Source organism: Rhinopithecus bieti, unplaced genomic scaffold (assembly GCF_001698545.2).
Source record: "Rhinopithecus bieti isolate Rb0 unplaced genomic scaffold, ASM169854v2 scaffold_39703, whole genome shotgun sequence".
NCBI classification, from domain to species: domain Eukaryota; kingdom Metazoa; phylum Chordata; class Mammalia; order Primates; family Cercopithecidae; genus Rhinopithecus; species Rhinopithecus bieti.
Genome location: NW_016816905.1, coordinates 2187397 through 2206703, shown reverse-complemented (window position 1 = coordinate 2206703; position 19307 = coordinate 2187397). Strand labels below are relative to the sequence as shown.

General features: G+C 39.5%; 1 protein-coding gene across 1 annotated transcript in view; it reads right to left on the bottom strand.

Annotated features, from left to right (window-relative positions):
• Positions 1-19307, bottom strand: part of ANK3 (ankyrin 3) — a 366065-nt gene that overhangs the window by 105337 nt on the left and 241421 nt on the right. The window contains 2 exon segments of the mRNA XM_017855490.1: positions 1310-1412; positions 6253-6376. Coding sequence (XP_017710979.1) covers positions 1310-1412; positions 6253-6376 — 227 coding nt within the window.

The window sequence follows — 19307 nt, the reverse complement described above, 5'->3', positions numbered from 1 at the left end:
CCACTGTATTCACCTCTGTAAGGCCTGCTTGTTAAGAATGTTCTAGAGAGTAAAAAGTAATAAAATATTTATTGTAGGTCCCTATGAAGTACAACACACATGTGTATGTCTAGACATCAGCATCTGCAGACATGTGGGAGTCCCAAAAGTCTACCTATTGCTTAACCTCTACCTTGGCTATGATAAGTGACTACCACTTATTCATCTGCTCCAATTCACCTTCATTGTGCAGTGAGTCAAAAAGCCCAGCATGATTTCACCAGTTATTTACATTGTTTAAATATTATACGTCACCTTTAAATGTTTTATTGTCCAGACAGTTTCATCTATCATTAAATCACTACTGAGCATACTTAAAGCCAGGTATTATCTGTGTATTAATTATTCCGGGACCATCCTGAGCCCACATGCAGGAAAGCTGTGTTACTGGAACTTCTTATAGTAACCCACTATCAATTCAACCACAATTATTGGAAGAAAAAAATTACACAAACACCAAATGCATATAGCAGAGATTCTGGTAGAAAGCAAAATACTATCACATCTTTAGACACCATCAAAGGCAACTTTGAAGCTAAGGGAACAAAAAATGACCAGTCTCATCTTTACTTATTAAAAACAATTCTAACAAATTCCAACATAGATACACAGTTTGTTTAGCAAAATTCAGGCTGGGTGCGGTGGTTCACACCTGTAATCCCAGCAATTTTGGAGGCCGAGGCGGGTGTATCACTTAAGGTCAGGAGTTCTAGACCAGCCTGGCCAACATGGTGAAAGCCTGTCTCTACTAAAAATACAAAAATTAGCTGGGTGTGGTGGTGGGCCTGTAGTCACAGCCACTTAGGAGGCTGAGACATGAGAATCACTTGAACCCAGGAGGCAGAGACTGCAGTGAGCTGAGATCACGGCACTGCACTCCAGCCTGGGTGACAGAGACTCTGTCTCCAAAAACAAACAGACAAAAACATTCATGAGGTTAATACCAGCAACTTCAGCTACCAATGATTATTAACTCTCCTTTTAAAAAATTGAAATAGATTTGACCTAGAGAAGAGAAAGGTAACTACACATTTTCTAGGACTTTCTGAGTTCCTCTCTGATATTCGTATCTTCCTCACCTGCAGAAGACAGGAATATTTCTGCTTATAGTACAACTTATTTTTTTTTTTTTAACTGGCTAGTACCAGAAGATTTACAAATGAAAAATCAAACATGCAGAAATATATTTTTTGTCACAAGACAAAGAGCTTGGTTAAATCATACAAATGTAAGTTTAATAGTCAAAGGCTATTTTGAAAAGAATGCATACCTGCTCTTTGGATGGCACAAGGAGTTCTTCAATCATCATGCTGTCCCGTGCATAGGAGCTTCTGTTCAAGGTGTAAGACCTATCCGAACTGAAGGAGCGGAGGCTGTTGTATTTACAGTTAACCATTCAACAGTGGTAGATGATGATGAGATGAATAAAAAAAAATTAATGCATGCAACTCTAAGAACAGGCAAGATGGCTAAAAATATCAACAAAAGTTGTTCTTGAAAGGACATAGTGAAAAGTAAAATCCCTTATATTTGAGAAAATGTCTTCAGTATAGACAATGTTATGATTAGATTTTGTTTAAAATTAGGCCAATTTTGAGAATATGAAATGCATGAAAACTTTGGATGTTCCACTGTGAAGTTGAACCGACATGACAATTGAGAAGAACCAGATGATTCTAGACAGTTGGTAGATTTTTCTAGGACAAGATCTTATGTTAGAATGTCTCCTCTTTCTGGTCTATATCTACTTGACATGTGCTACTGATTAGAATTATGTCTACTTTAAATGGGTCTGTTTATAAGTCTTTGGGACTTACTGAGAACTCTGGTTTGTTGTTGCTACTCATAGAAAACATCAAGAAGGAAGTAGTGTTATGAATACACTTTGCATGATCCTCTTTGCCATCTTCCTGGCTTTCAGGAAACATTCATATTCCTTGCATGGTTATTTGTTCTTCACTGCAAATATTCTTTCTTTGCTCTACTATTGTCTTTCTTGCTCCTTCAACTGTTCTTTCCAGCCTCTGTAAATCCTCCATATAGCCCTTGAACTTCTCAGATGCAGGTACCCTGATGCCCTGATATGCCATCATCACAGTGACCTCTAAACTAAAACCCAATAGAGTCAGGGCCCTTGGGAGAACAGTTCTGCCATGTCACTCTCATGACCTTGCATGTATTCACATAAGTCATACAGGCAAAGACCAGAATTGAAGCTAATCTGAGCCTTCACAGAACACCCTGTGATCTTCCAGGAACTCAGAGGATGGAGGTTGGTGAGGAACTTCCACGAGACCATCTGCTACTCAGCTCCCCGTCTCACCTGGGAGGCTGCCATGAGATAGCTTTCATCACTTCCTCTTTCTAATGATGTATGAGGATTCCTACTCTGCTCTCCTTGGAATAGAGCTGCAGAATATAAAACTATTTAGCTGAAGTCTAGAATTGGCTCCTCAGCAATGGGGAATCCCACAACTAGCATTGCAGACATCTAGCCCCTTTTGTTTTGGTGCCCTTTTAGGTGTAGGGGACAAGGATCATGAGAAGCCAGCACCTTTCACTTCTTCCTTTCACTGCCTATATAATTAAAAACCATCTGGATCTGAAAGTGGCTTCTTGTATCTTTACCAGTGGAACCAGTCAGACTTTGGCTTTGGCCTTGCCTTTTGTGTGCTTGATGGGGATATGAACAAAGACGATATACATAAGAGGTAAATAAATGATTCTTTGCATAAAACAATTTCTTTTCCCCACTGCCTGCTATACTAAAGGAAACCAGAAAGTGGGTATCCTTTTATCAAGGTACAGAGCCTCCTGATATTAGAGGCTTCATTCTAAGTGTCTACAAAGATAGGTACGTACTTTCTTCTAGGATTGCGAGCCTTCACTTTTATCAGAATCTCAAATGGACCTCTCTTATTCCCAAACAACCATCATTCTACACAGTCATTATTTAGTGTATTCAGCAAAACTTACTAAAAGACCATTATAAGCATAATTCCTGCACAGAGGAACTTAGGTAGTAAGCCACATGACTCTGGCCACTTGCACAGTCAGGCTCTCCATGCCCAATCATGGGACCCATTACTCTGTTTTTTCCCCAGTTTCAATTGCAAGCCCTTCTTTCTGCCATTCCTGTTTCTAGTCTCTTACCTTCCCTCAAATACAGTAGAAGCTTCCTAAGAGCAGGAATTCTCTAACTCAACACTGTCCGACAGAACTTTCTCCTATGAAGGGGATGTGCTAAATCTGAGCTGTCCAACAACACTGGCTACTGAGCACTTGAAATGTGGCTGGTGTGAATGAACAACTGAATTTAACTAATTTTAATTTAAGTAACTATAGGTGGCTAGTGGCTACACTATTAGTACAGCTTCTAAGCACACATAACAATGTTAAATTTTGCTCCAGTGGTGTGATTTGAGAGTCGCTGGCCACTGTCTGCATTAGACATTCATTTCTTCAAATTACGGTCCCCATGGCATGATATGTTAACACTGGTGGTATATGAAACAGTTTTCTACGTGGACAAACACTTAAAAGTTTTAAAAAATAATTACCTATTCATTTTAATTTCTATTTCTAAATGTATCTAAAATTTGTTGATACTTTTTAAACATCTCCTCCTTCTTTTAATTTCTCTCTGAGTGCCAACTGCAGAACAGAGCCCAGAATTGGGAGCTATCAACAGAAAGGCCTAAAGATGTCTTCATTTTACATAATGTCTAAAGTCCCTACTTCTGATCATTCCAGACCAATTTAAATTAGACATATGGAGTCAATTAAACCCATCAAGCTTTACTCTGAATCCTGAATACTTCGAAGTACTTTTAGCCTAAAATTAAAGATTATTTGTATGGGGATCTAGAAAGCATTAAATTGTTTTTAACTAAGGCCAACTATTTTATTTGTAGCCATCAGTACACCCTAAGTGTTAAATATAGGAAGTGTTAGAAAAACATGCCCCAGAATTCTACATTTATACTAATTTACCTAGCACAACTCAAATAAAACAGCAACCAGCAAACAAACAGCCCTTCACATCAGGACTTTTTCTTCAAACCCTGTGAAATTTCTTTAATTACTTCATGCACTATACAAAACTTGTTAAGGGAAAGAAATTCCTTACGTATTTGATCAATTTTGCGTAAGTAATATTTATTATATACTTTCTAGTTTTCTTAAAATCACAAAATTTTACTGATTTTCTAAAGCTGAGCAGAAAAAAGAAAGCACATCGCAGCACATCACAGCACATCACATTACAATGCTAAAGAAAATAAAAATGAGAGCATGAGCCAGGAAAGGGAAGAGAAACACTATAAAAGTGCCATGTCTTCTTACCTTATCTTGGGACTATTTTAAAGTAATTTTAGAAAAAAAAAAAAAAAGAATAGAAAGCAAAAAATCAGACAAAGAAAAAAGAAAAAAAAGTTATGGTTGAATGAGTTACACATTTAATGTATTCCTTTTAAAATGTTACACTCAGAATATATTTTACTTGATAATACTCTAACAATGTGCTTAAAATACTGGCTTTATAGAGTTTTAAAATGTTTGCCTCTGAGTATAACATGAGTCATCAAAGTAAAAAAAAAATGAGTTACATATAATAGCAACAAATAATAGTGCAATCAAAATTAGAAGTATGAAAGCCTTGGAATTATATTAAGAAAAAAATTACAGTGTGATATTCTGGTTTCCTATGTCACTGGAGGTCAGCTACTATAGTTTTCTACATAAAAATGATTGATCACAAAATGTGNTGGCTTTATAGAGTTTTAAAAATGTTTGCCTCTGAGTATAACATGAGTCATCAAAGTAAAAAAAAAATGAGTTACATATAATAGCAACAAATAATAGTGCAATCAAAATTAGAAGTATGAAAGCCTTGGAATTATATTAAGAAAAAAATTACAGTGTGATATTCTGGTTTCCTATGTCACTGGAGGTCAGCTACTATAGTTTTCTACATAAAAATGATTGATCACAAAATGTGTCATATATTATCAGAAGAGAAGGCAAGCTAGTTGTTGGATTTCAAAAGCTATAAATCTCTAAGATTTAAACAAGATCTAAAGGATCTCAAGAACCTTAAAGGTTCTACATATTTTCCATTTTAACTTGTTGCTATCTTTGACCGCTTAAAATATTGCATTTTTTTAAAAGTTATTTTTCCTCTTTCTGTTAATGACACCTGCTACAATAAGACTTTAAGGCCTTTTATACATGTATTTATAAGGCAAAAGTTCTACTAAGCTATGTGAGTTTCAAATTCCTACTAAAAAAAGACTAGAAGAAAAATCAATTCAATATCCATACTGGCCACACCAACTACAATGAGAATAAACTCCAGGGTTTACTTTGTGGGAAGTGCCATTTACTATTAGACAATGAAACTTTTTACAACAGATCCTTAAACTATAGGAAAATGTCCTCAGGGCTCTGGCTTAGAAGGTTTAATTATTAGCTTTAAAATAACTTCACTGTCAGCAAACACTCTGTTAATCCACACTAGGGCAAAGAAGTCTCCAAATTCTGCACAAGGTTCTGTTTCTTTCAACAGTGTAAGAAAAGTCTGAGTCAAGGTTTTCCCATACAGAAGTTTTCCACTTCAGTTGTAAGAACTGAATTTGTCACCATTCCTGCCTGTGACTTTTGGTAAATCACTGTTATACTTCTAACATGTCCCTTGTAAACAAAATAATGGAACGGTTTTAGAAGAGATACTCAAACACTTGGTGGACAACTTTAATAAGCAACATAATTTTTTTTCAAAAATGCTCTCTTTTAATCTTGAATTATTATTTCAATAACAGAGAGAATAGTGAACAATCTACACACGTATTTCTTACTTATTAGCAAATAATATTTTCTTTCAATATGGAACAAAACTTAATTTTGAAATATGTGACTCAGATTGGTTCTCCCAGTTTTGTCAGTGAGCTCTTTTGCTACTGTGCTGGAAGCATGACTGCAAAGTGGGAAAAAAAAGAACACACAATTAACATGGTCAATCACATGAAATTAACAACTACAAACCACAAAAGAAAACAGCAGAGCATGTGTATTTGCGTCGAGAACATTTCGCTAAATTCACATCTTCATCCAAAGAACACATTTTGGGATAATGTGAAAAATGAACATGATTTTGATTTATGGCAAATCATGGTTGTTTTAAATTAACTATGAAAGACAGCAACAATGAAGTACCTGGCAGAACGTGCTCCGAGACTAAAGCCCATGTAACCCTCTGCAGGCAGGGAATCATCACCCAGTTCCTTAAGGTCCTGTGGCCCAAGATATTTGTCTGTGTCCCCCGTCATTGCATCTTCACCTGCAGATGTAGAGAGCAAGCCCACATCAAAAGCTTTTGAATGTGTCAGCTGTGGAGAAAATCACTCCTTTGATTATCAGCAAATCCCCCATTATCTCATATTCACCTTCCCCTTTCCCCTGGATAATTTTTTGTAACTCCCGTTTAGAAGGAAAAGGTATAGGTAAAGGTTAGTACACAATTTCAAGAGTGAATTTAAGTAGCGGAAACAATTCCTGGTATTAAGTACGAATCTTAAAACATTATCCCTATCCCTTTGCTTCCAGGTAACTCTCAGCTGACCAGACAGGTAGATGTTTTATGTCAGAGTTCTCCTCACCTCACCTCACCCACGATGAGGGCAGCTTGTTTGAATGGACATGGATTACAAAATAAGAACCACCTCTTCATTACTGTTCTTGAAATTATATGTGGGAAGGAAACAGCCATTAAAAAAAAAAAAACAACCAGTTATCTCACACACAGGATTTCAGTTTGGGGCTTATGTAAGAAACTAGCAAGTTATGTGAACCATAACTTGCTCGGTTGGAGAGTCTTGGAACACGTCAATTTTGAAATGTTTCTAAACCTATCAAATTAACAACAGCCCAACTGTCCCAATGCTTGAAATCCACATGGAAAGCAAAGCAGCCTTCTCCAGAGATAATATTGGTGCTTTAGCACTTTGAAAGGACTATATAAATTGCTCTTTAATTATCAAGACAAAGAGTTAATTATGTGAAATACTTTTACCAGCTACGTATGCAAAACATGACCTCACATGGAAAAACCACATTCCAAGAGTGACAAGGCAGGTTTTTCAATTGTCTTTTGCCCTCTGGGACATTTCCCATCCTTCTCAAAAGGTAGCACAGGCTGCAGAAAAGTTCCTTCCCAACCCAGGCAAACTCTTACCCTCTTTCTGGGCACAAGCTTTGCTGGCCAAGAGATTGCAAAAGTGTACATGTTGTGTTTTCTCAAAGGTAAGTGATTCATTCCCCCAGATACATTTTCCAATTCCTATATTAGGTACTGTTTACAATTTCCATTCATTTAAACTCAGGAAACCGCAAGAGCTCAGCTTTTAAACTACCAATCAAGTCTAAAAATACACTGTCAACTACTGTTTTTGCAAATGTAAAAACTAAACAGATCAACTTTCTACTGCTGCTACCCAGGACCAAGAGATTATTTTAAGTAACTATTTACGGCTAGGCTATTTGCACATTCACTGCATCTCAAACAAAAACAGCACACACCAAGTACAACTCAAAGATCTTACTCTGCGGTAAAGCCATCTCCACTAGGCTTGGATGATCAAATGTTTTCCTGATGTTTCCAGGAATTCCTTAAGCAGTGATTTAGAATCAACCTCCAAACCAGCTCAAGCAAACCAATCCCTGGTTTGTATCCACTCTCACCACCGCTGAATTCCTCTCAGCATCTTGATATCCTCCTGGCAATTGAGGAATTACACATCTTTCCCCACTCAGGGTTCGAAGATTTTCAAAATTTCAGGCCTCCCAAAAAATCTTTTTTAAAAAAAGCCACTTAATTGAGATTAAGATCCTTTGACCACTCCGCAGACATCCTTTTAAAGCTCCTTCTGATTGGATTAAAAACTCCTCTGGCAAGCCTCTAGCAGGACAGAATGGTGACATAAATGCAAGCCCCTGAGTTATTTGTATGTAAATATGAGGACTGCTCGGTGTAGACTTTCCGTAATTTGATACCAATACGCGTTGCCTAGTCGGGTAACCGAGACAGCCTTCATGTAGGGAGAGAGAGCGAAGTGGCACATTTAATCAGGAGGTGACTCTTCTCAAATATGAATGAAGAAACAGCCAACCCAGGTAGAGGAAAAACATTAGAAGAAAACAAAGCAGTGGCCCAGGCGGGGAGTGGCACGGAGCTCCAGGCAAACTTTCAACTTTGTTCTCAGCTGGGAACACTGGGAGCCTCAGTTATTTATGGTCCCTGTCAGGTGGAAGGAGGGGAGAAAGAGAGAGGGAGGGCCTGCCCTTGAGTTGAGGTTGTGAAACCGGGGCTGAGGAAAGCAGCAGTGATTCCCACAACTCTCCAAGAAGCACTTTGCAATACACTAATTGCCGCTGCTTTTATCAAGAGTTTGAAGAAGGGAACAGAAGTGAGACAAGTTGGAAAAAGCAAATGGGTGTTCTGCTTTATTTTTGGCCCAAGTTCTTTCAACTATTTAATATGGAGGGACTCACTGGTGCTCCTTCAAAAGGTCCCTGGTGGAAGTGCAAAGTAAAGGGAGAATTGGGGTTGGCTGGAGAAGCCTCTGTTGCCCCAGATAGGAGGCAGGGCTGAGTTCTTGTCACTTTGCTGTTACATTGTTTCTTTCCCTCTCCACTAGTGGCCTGCCTTCTCAGCTGCTCCACCCTGTTTATGTTGGCAGTGGAGGAAAAAACTAGCAGGACTTCCCCATCTTCCATCTGGGTACACTGGAGAGGCCATTTTAATTTTTTTTTTTTTTTTTTTTTTTTGCTTCCCCACCGCCCCTGAGAATAGCTAGAGAATTGGGCTGGAAAGTAAAGAGTTTAGAAATTGTCTTGCTGAAGGAAGCACTCCTTTAGAAGAGCATATCTATCCCCTTGGAATGTTACCTAAATATACAGGAATCTGAATCTGTAGAACTGATAAAGTAGGGGAAAAAAATCTATTTTCCCTGGATTCACGCATAAATGAATGGATAAATGCATGATTCACGTAATATTAGGATGCTATGACACCTGGTGCTTTACTCCGATCAGCCTGACTGTAATCAACATGGTAAATACATGGAAATAGAAGGGAAGTCATTTATAGTGTCTGGAACATATTGAAAACTATTCCCAAGCAGAGAATAATTTCCAACTCTAAAGAATAGAAGGGGAAGTCTTGTTTAAAGAGAAATGTCTGAATGTTCATCGGCTTTTTAAGTCTGGATTTCGAATCCAAACTACAGTACTGAGCAAAGCCTTATTCAAAGACTGTCATTCATTCCAATTTCTCAGCAAGGCCTATGATGCAATGTTCCTTCCACTGACTTCTTGGCTATTTTTCCTTCTTGGCTATTCTTCCACACCCACCTTCCCTCCTGTTATACAGAATTTTTTCAGTCCCTAGAAATCCTTAAACTCTTTAGACTTTGAGCCTTTACTAAGGTGTATTCTCTTGATGGAACCTTTATTGTTTTTTCCAGATGAACTTCTCTAATCTTTGACTCTTTCTAGAAGCCCTCGCACCCTCTACTCACCATTAGGTGTCCCTCATCAGAATGTATTGCCAGTAAACACATCTGCTTAGTCTCTCCTATTGGCTGGGGAGATCCTCTAAGTTAGGAGCCATATTCTTCGTGGGCCAGGTATATTGGAAGTTCTCATAAATAATCTTGGAATCCATGACTGATAATAAATATAAGTTATTTTTATTTTTATCTTTTAAATCTACATGTCATGGCAACTTAGCACTCTTTTCAAATATTATGCTAAATGACTGGTATACAGTAAAATTTCAATGAAAGTAAGTTTCCACTATTCTTTAGCCACACTTCTTAGACTTCAGAAATGGTCACTGTGAAACCAAAAGAAGTCTGGGGTAGGGGTGGGAGTTGTCAATACATTTAGCCAAAGATTAATGAAAATAAAATAGCCTTATAACATTAAGTAATTATCCACTTAGCATTTTAGAATGGTGAGAACATTTCTTAAAAGACATGGAATTTAGAAATAAAAGCAACGGTATTCTTTTAATGCTGTTTTGCACAGTAGGTGCTCTAGGTTCAACTTCAAGCTATACCATGTATTGATTGGGTGATTTTTGAAATACCATTTAACTGCTGTGAGTCATAGTTCCAACCTCTATAAAACTGGGGGTAATAAGTCTGCCTCTACCCTCAGGCCTCCTAGGGAGATTCAAATGAAATAATGCACAGAGTAAGGGCTTAATCAGCACGGTTACTATTATTCTGTGGCACAACTTTTTCCAGTGCCCAAATATCTGAATGCATGAACTCAAATAGCATTTAAATTGCTACTATTTATACTGGTAAAGACAAAATCCAGTGACAGCACCAAAGTGTCCCTGTTCTCCATTACTTATAATAAGCAAGGCACTGTGTTAGGTAATCACAAAATTTGTTGATGGAATGAATAAATGAACAATAACAACAGCAAAGTTCATTCACACTCCTTTCAATGAACAAAACATTCTATCATTACCATATAGTACAACACACTGCTGTACCAAAGATTAGAAAGGAATGAGATGAATTTTATTGTGTGATTTGTTAACTTTCTCTAATCCACTATATAATCCAAACACATTTTGGCTAGTGGCAGCTTCTAACAGGTGTGTATAAGCCAACTAAGGTAATTTTATTAAAAGATGGCATGCATTTTATATCAGATATATTTAGCTTAAAAATGTTACCAAGAGTCAAATATTTTCACTTACTGAAAAAGAGTTGTGTAGGTTTATGTTATCTAGAGGTATTTGGTGCAGTGAAATAACAGTTGTGTTATAGAGGAATTTGACTATTTTTAGGCAAAGAGGATTTTGGTAGCTCGTCTTTAAAATGCCCTCCTCACCCCTACCTCCAATGAACTACGTTTCCTTCTATTCATGCCCTTGCGTAGTATCTCTACTTGAATCTGGGTTGGCTGAAATTTTGAACAGTAAAACTTGGCAAAGTGATTTTGAATGAATGAGTTTGTGTTCAAAGAAATCTTGCAGACTCCTCAAGTCTCTTGAAACAGTGGTTTGGGGGAAGCCAGTCCCAGTGTAAGAAATCTGACTATGATGATATCACCATGTTATAAAGAAGCTCAAGGTAGCCTATGGAGAGGCTGCTTAGAACCAGAGAGAGAGAGAGTCCAAGAAAGAGAGAGAGAGGGAAATGCCCAGCCAATGCTCAGCTGTTGCTGCCATCCTAGCTGAGGTATCGGACCTTTAGATGAAGACACCATCTTGGACATCTGGTCACGTTCCTCCGCCTCAGCTGCTATCTGACTGCAATCTCTTAAAGGATCCCAAGACTCAGCTGAGCCCTGGTGAACTCACAGAACTGAGGGAGATAATAAGACCTTAAATCACTGAATTTGGTGTGTGTGTGGGGGGGGACTGTTATTTTGTAATAGGTAACCAAAACAACAATGAGAAATGACAAGGTCCAAAGGTAAGCCAAGGGGTCGTACTCTGGCTGCCTAATGTAGCACTAATAAATTAGAGTTAGCTCTGTAGTGCAATAAATGATGTGTATACATAAAGCCCAGGAGCATAGTGGCAAATGCCATTAGAGAAGGCCTCACTTACTTAGTATTGACTTGATGCATTTTGAAATATTTATTTATTTATTTATTTATTTTTATTTATTTTTTTGAGACGGAGTCTCCCTCGTCACCCAGGCTGGTAGTGCAGTGGCGCGATCTCGCTCACTGCAAGCTCTGCCTCCTGTTCATGCCATTCTCCTGCCTCAGCCCTCCCGAGTAGCTGGGACTGAACAGGCGACCCCCAACAATGCCTGGCTAATTTTTTTTTTTTTTTTTGTATTTTTAGTAAGACAGAGTTTCACTGTGTTAGCCAGGATGGACCCTCTCCGATCTCCTGACTCGTGATCCACCCACCTCAGCCTCCCAAAGTGCTGGGATTACAGGCGTGAGCCACCGCACCTGGCCTGAAACTTTTATCTTGAGCACTGATGTTCTTATTGTTAATGTACTTCTGTCAATAAATTATCAGAGCCTAGAAAATATTTAAAAAGAATACAAAACTCCCCAAATCTACCTGATCCCACCACTAACCAATTAATAAAAACGGTTCAGAGGCATTTTACTTCAACTACCCAGCAACCTCCTCTTCCTAGTCCTCCCTACATCGTGACTAGGCTGAAAGAAGAGATGGCTTACACCATAATCAACCATTCAAAGATCCATCAACTTCGTCTGCCAGGAAAACAATACAAAATAGAAACATGAACAAAGGACAGAAAGAGAGTATATTAAATGATTATCAGGACTGTGGTGGGCTAAATAGGTGTACCCTCATTTCTTTTTTAGACTCCAAGTCAATGGTCCAGTATATTGTGTAATATACCCAACCCAACATCCTTGCAGTCTTTCATTATGCCCTCAGTGATCCTTTTTCATGTTGAATAAAGGAAATAGCTATTGGCCTAATATTTAAAAGTGTTTTCTTATCCTAGAAGTTCTTTTCTCTCCTTTTCTTCCCCCACGCAATCTACTTTTCTTCTAATCTCTTTCCATCTTAAAGACCTTAAGACCATCACCAAGGAAAACTTCTGTCACTTTTCCATGGACTGAAAGTTGTTTTCCCATCTGGCTGGAGACTTGAGTCATAAAGTTCCTTAAGATAAGGATACCAAATTGTATTGTTAGAAACTTTGCTCAGAAGTGTTTAATTCTGCTGTAAAATATAGAATCCCCCATTGTAAAGTTTAAATTAATAGTTAATCGTACAGACCAAATAGTACAACCCTCCAAATTAACGGGATTAAAAAAGATTGGAAGGAATAAAGAGAAACAATGTCTCTATACTCTACTGATTTACTAGGAGTTGATTTCTTAATAGAACTCAGCAAATAGTCTAATACACAAGAGGTTAATGATCAAACTTGACTTAAATTTACTGTTGCTTATCCTTTAAAAAGTGATTTTCTTTGATCATACAGCAAAGAGAGGAAATGAAAACTATTGGGAAAATAAATCCTTTAACTATTTCTAGTCAGCATTACAGAACAGTAGAATCAGATCAATTATAATTAACACTAATATTTATTGAGCATTTACTATGTTTTAGGCACTGTTTGGTGTTTTACACGTGTTATTTCATTTAATTCTCACAATCTTGTAAAACAGAATTGTTATTTCCATTTCAAAATAAAACACAGTTTAGAGTGGTGGAATAAATACTCCAAGATGACTTAGAACATAGAGAAAATGGGATTCAAAATCAGTTGCTGTCACTCTAGAGCCCTTCTTTTAACTACCACAGTGGGCTGGCCATACAAAACTTAAGATACTATTGAATGAATATTACAAGAAATTTGTAATCAAAATGTAAGCTCCTTGAGGGCAGGGGGCTTTGTCTGTTTTGCTTCATATCATCGCCCAGAACAGAACCTGGCACATAGTAGGTGCTCAATAAATGTGGAATGAATGAAAAAGCAGTGATTGCCTTTCAAGATGGGAACTATATTTACGGGGGCAAAGAGGAGGGAGACTTACTTTTCACCGTAAACTCTTGTACCTTGGGAATTTTGTACCATGTGCATCTATTACCTATTCAAAAAATGAATACAATTAACAAAATAAAAGAAAACAAAATATAGGGACTGCAGATAAGTCATATAAGCTCTATGTTCCATCCACCAGAAACAGTATCCAGACTTACATAAGTCTGCCATGTAGATACAAAGATGTGTATGTGTACCACTGGATATCCAGCAGTTAAGCAGAGGGAACACTCAATACTTTGATATTGCACCTTACATGCCGCTTTAAGAGATGGAACAGAAAAAAGTGAAGTAACAAGGCAGGAAGAAGGAGATGTACACTATTAATGTGGTGCTTCTAGTAGTTTCAGGGGTACGCATGCAGGTTTGTTACATGGGAAATCTGCATGTCACATGGGGTTTGGTGTACAGATTACTTCTCATCCACATAATGAGCATAGTACCCAATAGTTAGTTTTTCGATCCTCGCTTTTCTCCCACCTTCCACCTCCAAGCAGGCCCTGGTGTCTGTTGCTCCCTTTTTTTTTTTTTTTTTTTTTTTTTGAGACACAGTCTCACTCTGTCGCCCAGGCAAGAACAGTAGCACAATCTCGACTCATTACAACCTCTGCCTCCTGGGTTCAAGCAATTCTCCTGCCTCAGCCTCCCGAGTAGCTGGGATTACAGGCACCCGCCACCACGCCCATCTAATTTTTGTATTTTTAGTAGAGACAGGGTTTCACCATATTGACCAGGCTGGCGTTGAACTCCTGACCTCAGATGATTCAGCCTCCCAAAGTGCTGGGATTATAGACGTGAGCCACTGCGCCCATCAGAGATTTATATCTCATTCAACGTTTATACAATACATTCTCAGCCTAGAGAATCCCAGTGACTATATTTGCTCACATTACTTTTCCCTTGATCTGATATTTTCATTCTCAAAAGAACAAGGAAGCAGGAGTAAGAAAAGGAAATTATGGTAGGATTAGGATCCTGATCCCTCAAACTTGGATTCTAAAAGTCTAATTCTAGCCCAGGGTTACAGAATAGTTGATGGGAACGTTAGTTAGATGCCAGATCTGCATGTATTTCTCCTTTCATTTTTCAGTTTGGAGCAAGAGCTTGTGTTAGGTAAGGTTTCCTGTGAATATTCTGAGGAGCGACAAAAAGCAGGAGGTGGTGTTTGGAGGATGGAATTGTGCCATCTACTTCAGGAGGTTCCTGCGTGTAGCCCAGGAACTTCTGTGTTGGGCTGGAGGACCTGCAAGCCTTGCAGTGGAGATGCTGCAAGCCCAGCTCATCTCTGTACCTTCTGGCAGGACTGGAGGCTCAGAGAAAAGCTGACAGTCCCATGCTCAAGGTATACAATAGAGTGAGCACTTACTTCCTGCCCCCTTCACTCTCCACCTCTCTTCTCAGTAGGAAGAAGGAAAGGGTCCTCACTGTAACCCTTGTTTGCCATCATATGCTGGCCATGGTTTTCATTCTTTCAAAACATAAAATAAATGCTAGGATATACTTTTGACATGGTTTGGCTCTGTGTCCCCACCAAATCTCATGTTGAATTGTTATCCCCAGTGTTGGAGATGGGGCCTGGTGGGAGGTGATTGGATCACATGGGTGGATTCTCATGAATGGGTTAGCACCATCCCCTTAGTGCTGTTCTCGTGAGAGTGAGTGAGTGAGTTATCGTGAGATGTGGTGGTTTTAAGGTGAGGGGCACCTCCCCTTCCTCTCTCTTCCTCCTGCACTGGCCTTGTAAAGTATTGGCTTCCCCTTTGCCTTCCGCTATGATTTTAAGTTTCCTGGGGCCTCCTCAGAAGTAGAACCTGCTATGCTTCCTGTATGGCCTGCAGAACCGTGAGCCAATTAAACCTCTTTTCCTTATAAATTGCCCAGTTTCAGGTATTTCTTTATAGCAGTGTGAGAATGGATTAATACAACTTTCTTGCTTTCCTTCTGAAAATGGGTGGTAATTATGGATTAAGTTGAGAAAATTGTTAAATAAGCATTTAACTAGGTAACCGAAGAAGGCCGAAGAAGCGTGTTCTCATTTTAAGAGGTGCATGTGCCTCCTGTGGGAGGGCCATCAGCAGCATTCTGCCTTCCTGTCCCTAGTTCTAGGTGCTCATGAGAGCCTGGCATTGTAGGTGGCCAAAAAAGAATCAGGTTTGAATGACAAAGTTTGCACACCTCTGAAAGAACAGCAAACTGCCATTATTCATTCTACAGAACAAATGACTCTTTCTGCTTAAGCTGTTTTTTGAGTACAAACTCAGTTTAATTCTTTTTCTACCTGTTCATAGGAAAAACCTGAATTCTCTTCCCTTTCTGAGATGGGTTTGTTTATTAACCCAACCAAGATCACGGAGGACATTTTTCATTGCTCTGCCTGGAAAAGTTCCAACACTGAGTCATGCATGCTTACTTTAGAAACTATATCTAGCCTGGATTAAGGAGCAGTAAAGTGCTATACAGGTTTTAAACAGAAGCACAGCTAGACACAAAGATAAAGATAATTCAGGTTTTCCTATGAAAAGCAGAAAAGACAATGTTGAGACAGACTCTAAAATGTCTTCATATTCTTTCTTATTATACTCCTTAACTTGGATACAGAAATTCCTTTAGTCCTCTAAGTAAGATTAAACACCACACTGACTTGGTCAAAGGAGCACTGAAGTCTAAAGACAGAATGCAGGTAGAAAGAAGTACAGGATTACTTACACTGTTCTCATTATCTAAAATCTAAGCCACTTGTGAAGAAGACTAGACAATGAACGAATTGCTAGCCACAAACTAGCCCTGGAAAATCAGGCACAAAAATGTTCGTTCTCACTTGCAGAGAAACTAGGCAGCTAAATTCAAGGTGGCAGTGTCATGACAGCTGGTTTGTCCTATTCGTTCTTCCTTAGCTATTTGTCTAGCCTCAACCCCAAATCCAGACCCATTATTCTTGCCTCTTCATTGCCTAGGCGCACAAGGACCACGAGTACAACACAGGAACATGTTCACCACTGTTCCCAGGTATAAAGAAGTACCAGGCTCGTGTATAAACAGGGATTTTGGCCTTTTCTTTCCCTTACACCCAAATTGCCTATCATTGTGCCTGGCAACAAACACCCATTTATTGGTTTGCTTTGTATTTCCAACCTATACCCCAAAGATGTGTATACATGAGGCAAAGACACATGGGGCCTGTCCTCAGTTCTCATTCTCATTGGGGTTCTGACTCGTCCCTCCCCATTTGGACATCTTTCCCAGGCTCCTCCCACTCCTCTTGCGCCCAGCTCCCTGTGCACCACCCTGTCTTCCCCTCGCTCATTCATTCTCACTGTTGTGTTTGCTGAGCTAATGAGGGGGTTACAGGGTGGTCACATTACGACACACTTCCACAGGAAGCAGGTTAGACTTTTCAGGTAGATGGAAGGGACAGACATGATTCAGGGGGAAAAGTATTCAAAATTACAATTTGTTTGGGGCAAATAAAAAAACCACAACAGCCTATTGTTTGCAGTTAAACAAGCACACAATTCCTTGGAGGCTGTTAAATATCTCACAGGCTGCTCTAGCTGCTCATTCTATCATAGCTTCTTGGAGGAAAAAAATATACTCGCTATGACCTTCCCTACCTACACTAGAACTCCTGTCTTCTGTGTCTATATCCAGGATATCCCGTATGGCATGGCAGCTGCTGAGGTCACCAAGGATTCCCGTATCCCTTATTTTGTTTTGTTATTGTTTGAGACCAAGTCTCGCTCTGTCCGCCCAGGCTGGAGTGCAGTGGTACAATCTCGGCTCACTGCAACCTCCGCCTCCTAGGTTCAAGTGATTCTCCTGCCTCAGCCTCCTGAGTAGCTGGGATTACAGGCACCCACCACCACGCCTGGCTACTTTTTGTATTTTTAGTAGAGACAGGGTTTTGCCATGTTGGCCAGGCTGGTCTCAAACTTCTGATCTCAGGTGATCCACTCGCCTCAGCCTCCCAGAGTACTGGGATTACAGGCGTGAGCCACCATGCCTGGCCTCCTATACCACTTGTGCTCTTTTGATTGGAGCTTCCTAGGAAAGTTCCTCCCAGGCTTCCTTTAGCACCCACTCCTCAGGGTTTTTCCCCTTCATCCTTCACCACTTTCTCTTTATGTCAATTAGCATTCTTCTTCCTCTTATGTGTGCCCAGAGTTTTCTAGAACCGCTTCTCTTCCTCCTTGTGTGCTGCCCTGGGACCTCATCTGGTGCCCGGCGTCTGCACCCTTGTCCCCACTCCTGTGTGCTGAGCTCTCATGTGGGGGCCTGTGCTTTCCTGTCTCTGATACTTTGACCAAGAAGTTTTCTAAATATGAAACACCTCTTCCCGATCCCCATCCTTCTACCCCTGCAAAATTTCTGTGTGTCCAAATCCTATCTATTCTTTAAAATGCCTTTCAAGTTTGTTTTTGAGGTCTTTAATAATCTCCCTGTCTTTTTAATTTTCTTGTCACTTGATCTGTTATTCTCTCATGGCACCTGATATGGTTTGGATGTCTATGCCCTCAAAATCACATGGTGAAATTTGAGCCCCACTGTTGAAGGTAGGGCCTTGTGGAAGGTATTTGGGTCATAGGGGCAGATCCCTCATGAATGGCTGGATGCCCTCCTTGTTGTAATGAGTGAGTACTCACTCTATTCGTCCACACAACAGGTAGTTGGTTAAAGAGTCTGCCACCTCCTTCTCTCTCTCTTGCTCCCTCTCTTGCCATACGACATTCCTGCTCCCCCTTTTCCTTCTGCCATGAATAGAAGCTTCCTGAGGCCTCACCAGAGCCAAGCAGATGCTGGTGATATGTGTATACAACCTGTAGAACTGGGAGCCAAATAAAACTCATATATATATCTCCCCCAGTCTCAGGTATTTCTTTCTGGCAGTGCAAAACAGGCTAACACAGAATCTCGAGTAGAAAGTCTAAGTCAAAAAATTATAAATGCAAATTCCAGTTTCCGTAACTGTGTGAACCTGAGCAAATATCTTAAACTCCTTGAGACTGACTCCTTAATGTAATTAGGCCAAATAATACTTTAAATTAGGGTATTAAATTAGGACATAATGGAAATTAGGAGTAAAAATAGTATTAATAATGCTGTTGAATACTTTGAGAGAAGTAACAAAGATAAAGCACCAAATAAGTAACATTTCCTGGGTTCTTACCACATGCCAAGTTCTAGGCTAAATGCTTTTTATGTATGTCATTATATATACTTTGAAGGTCTGTCCCCTCCAAATCTCATGTTGAAATGTGATCCCCAGCGTTGGAGGTGGGGCCAAGTGGGAGGTGTTTGGGTCATGGAGGCGGATCCCCCACGAATGGCTTGTGCCATCCCCTCGGTAAAGAGTGAATGCTTGCTCTATTAGTTACCGTGAGATGTGGTGTTAAAAAGAGCCTGGCCTAGGCTTTTAAGATTCATTCATACTGCTGTATATAATTGAAGTTCCCTCCTTTCCTCTCTCTTGCTTTCTCTCTTGCCATCTCTCCTTTACCTTCTGTCATGAGTAAAAGCATCCTGAGGTCTTACCAGAAGCAGATGGATGGGCAAGGACAGATACAATGTAGAAGAAAAAAAAAAGTGTTCAAAATGATAATCTGTTTTAGCCACCATGCTTCTTGTACAGTCTATAGAACTGTGAGCCAAAATAAACCTCTTTTCCTTATAAATTATCCAGCCTCAGATATTCCTTCATAT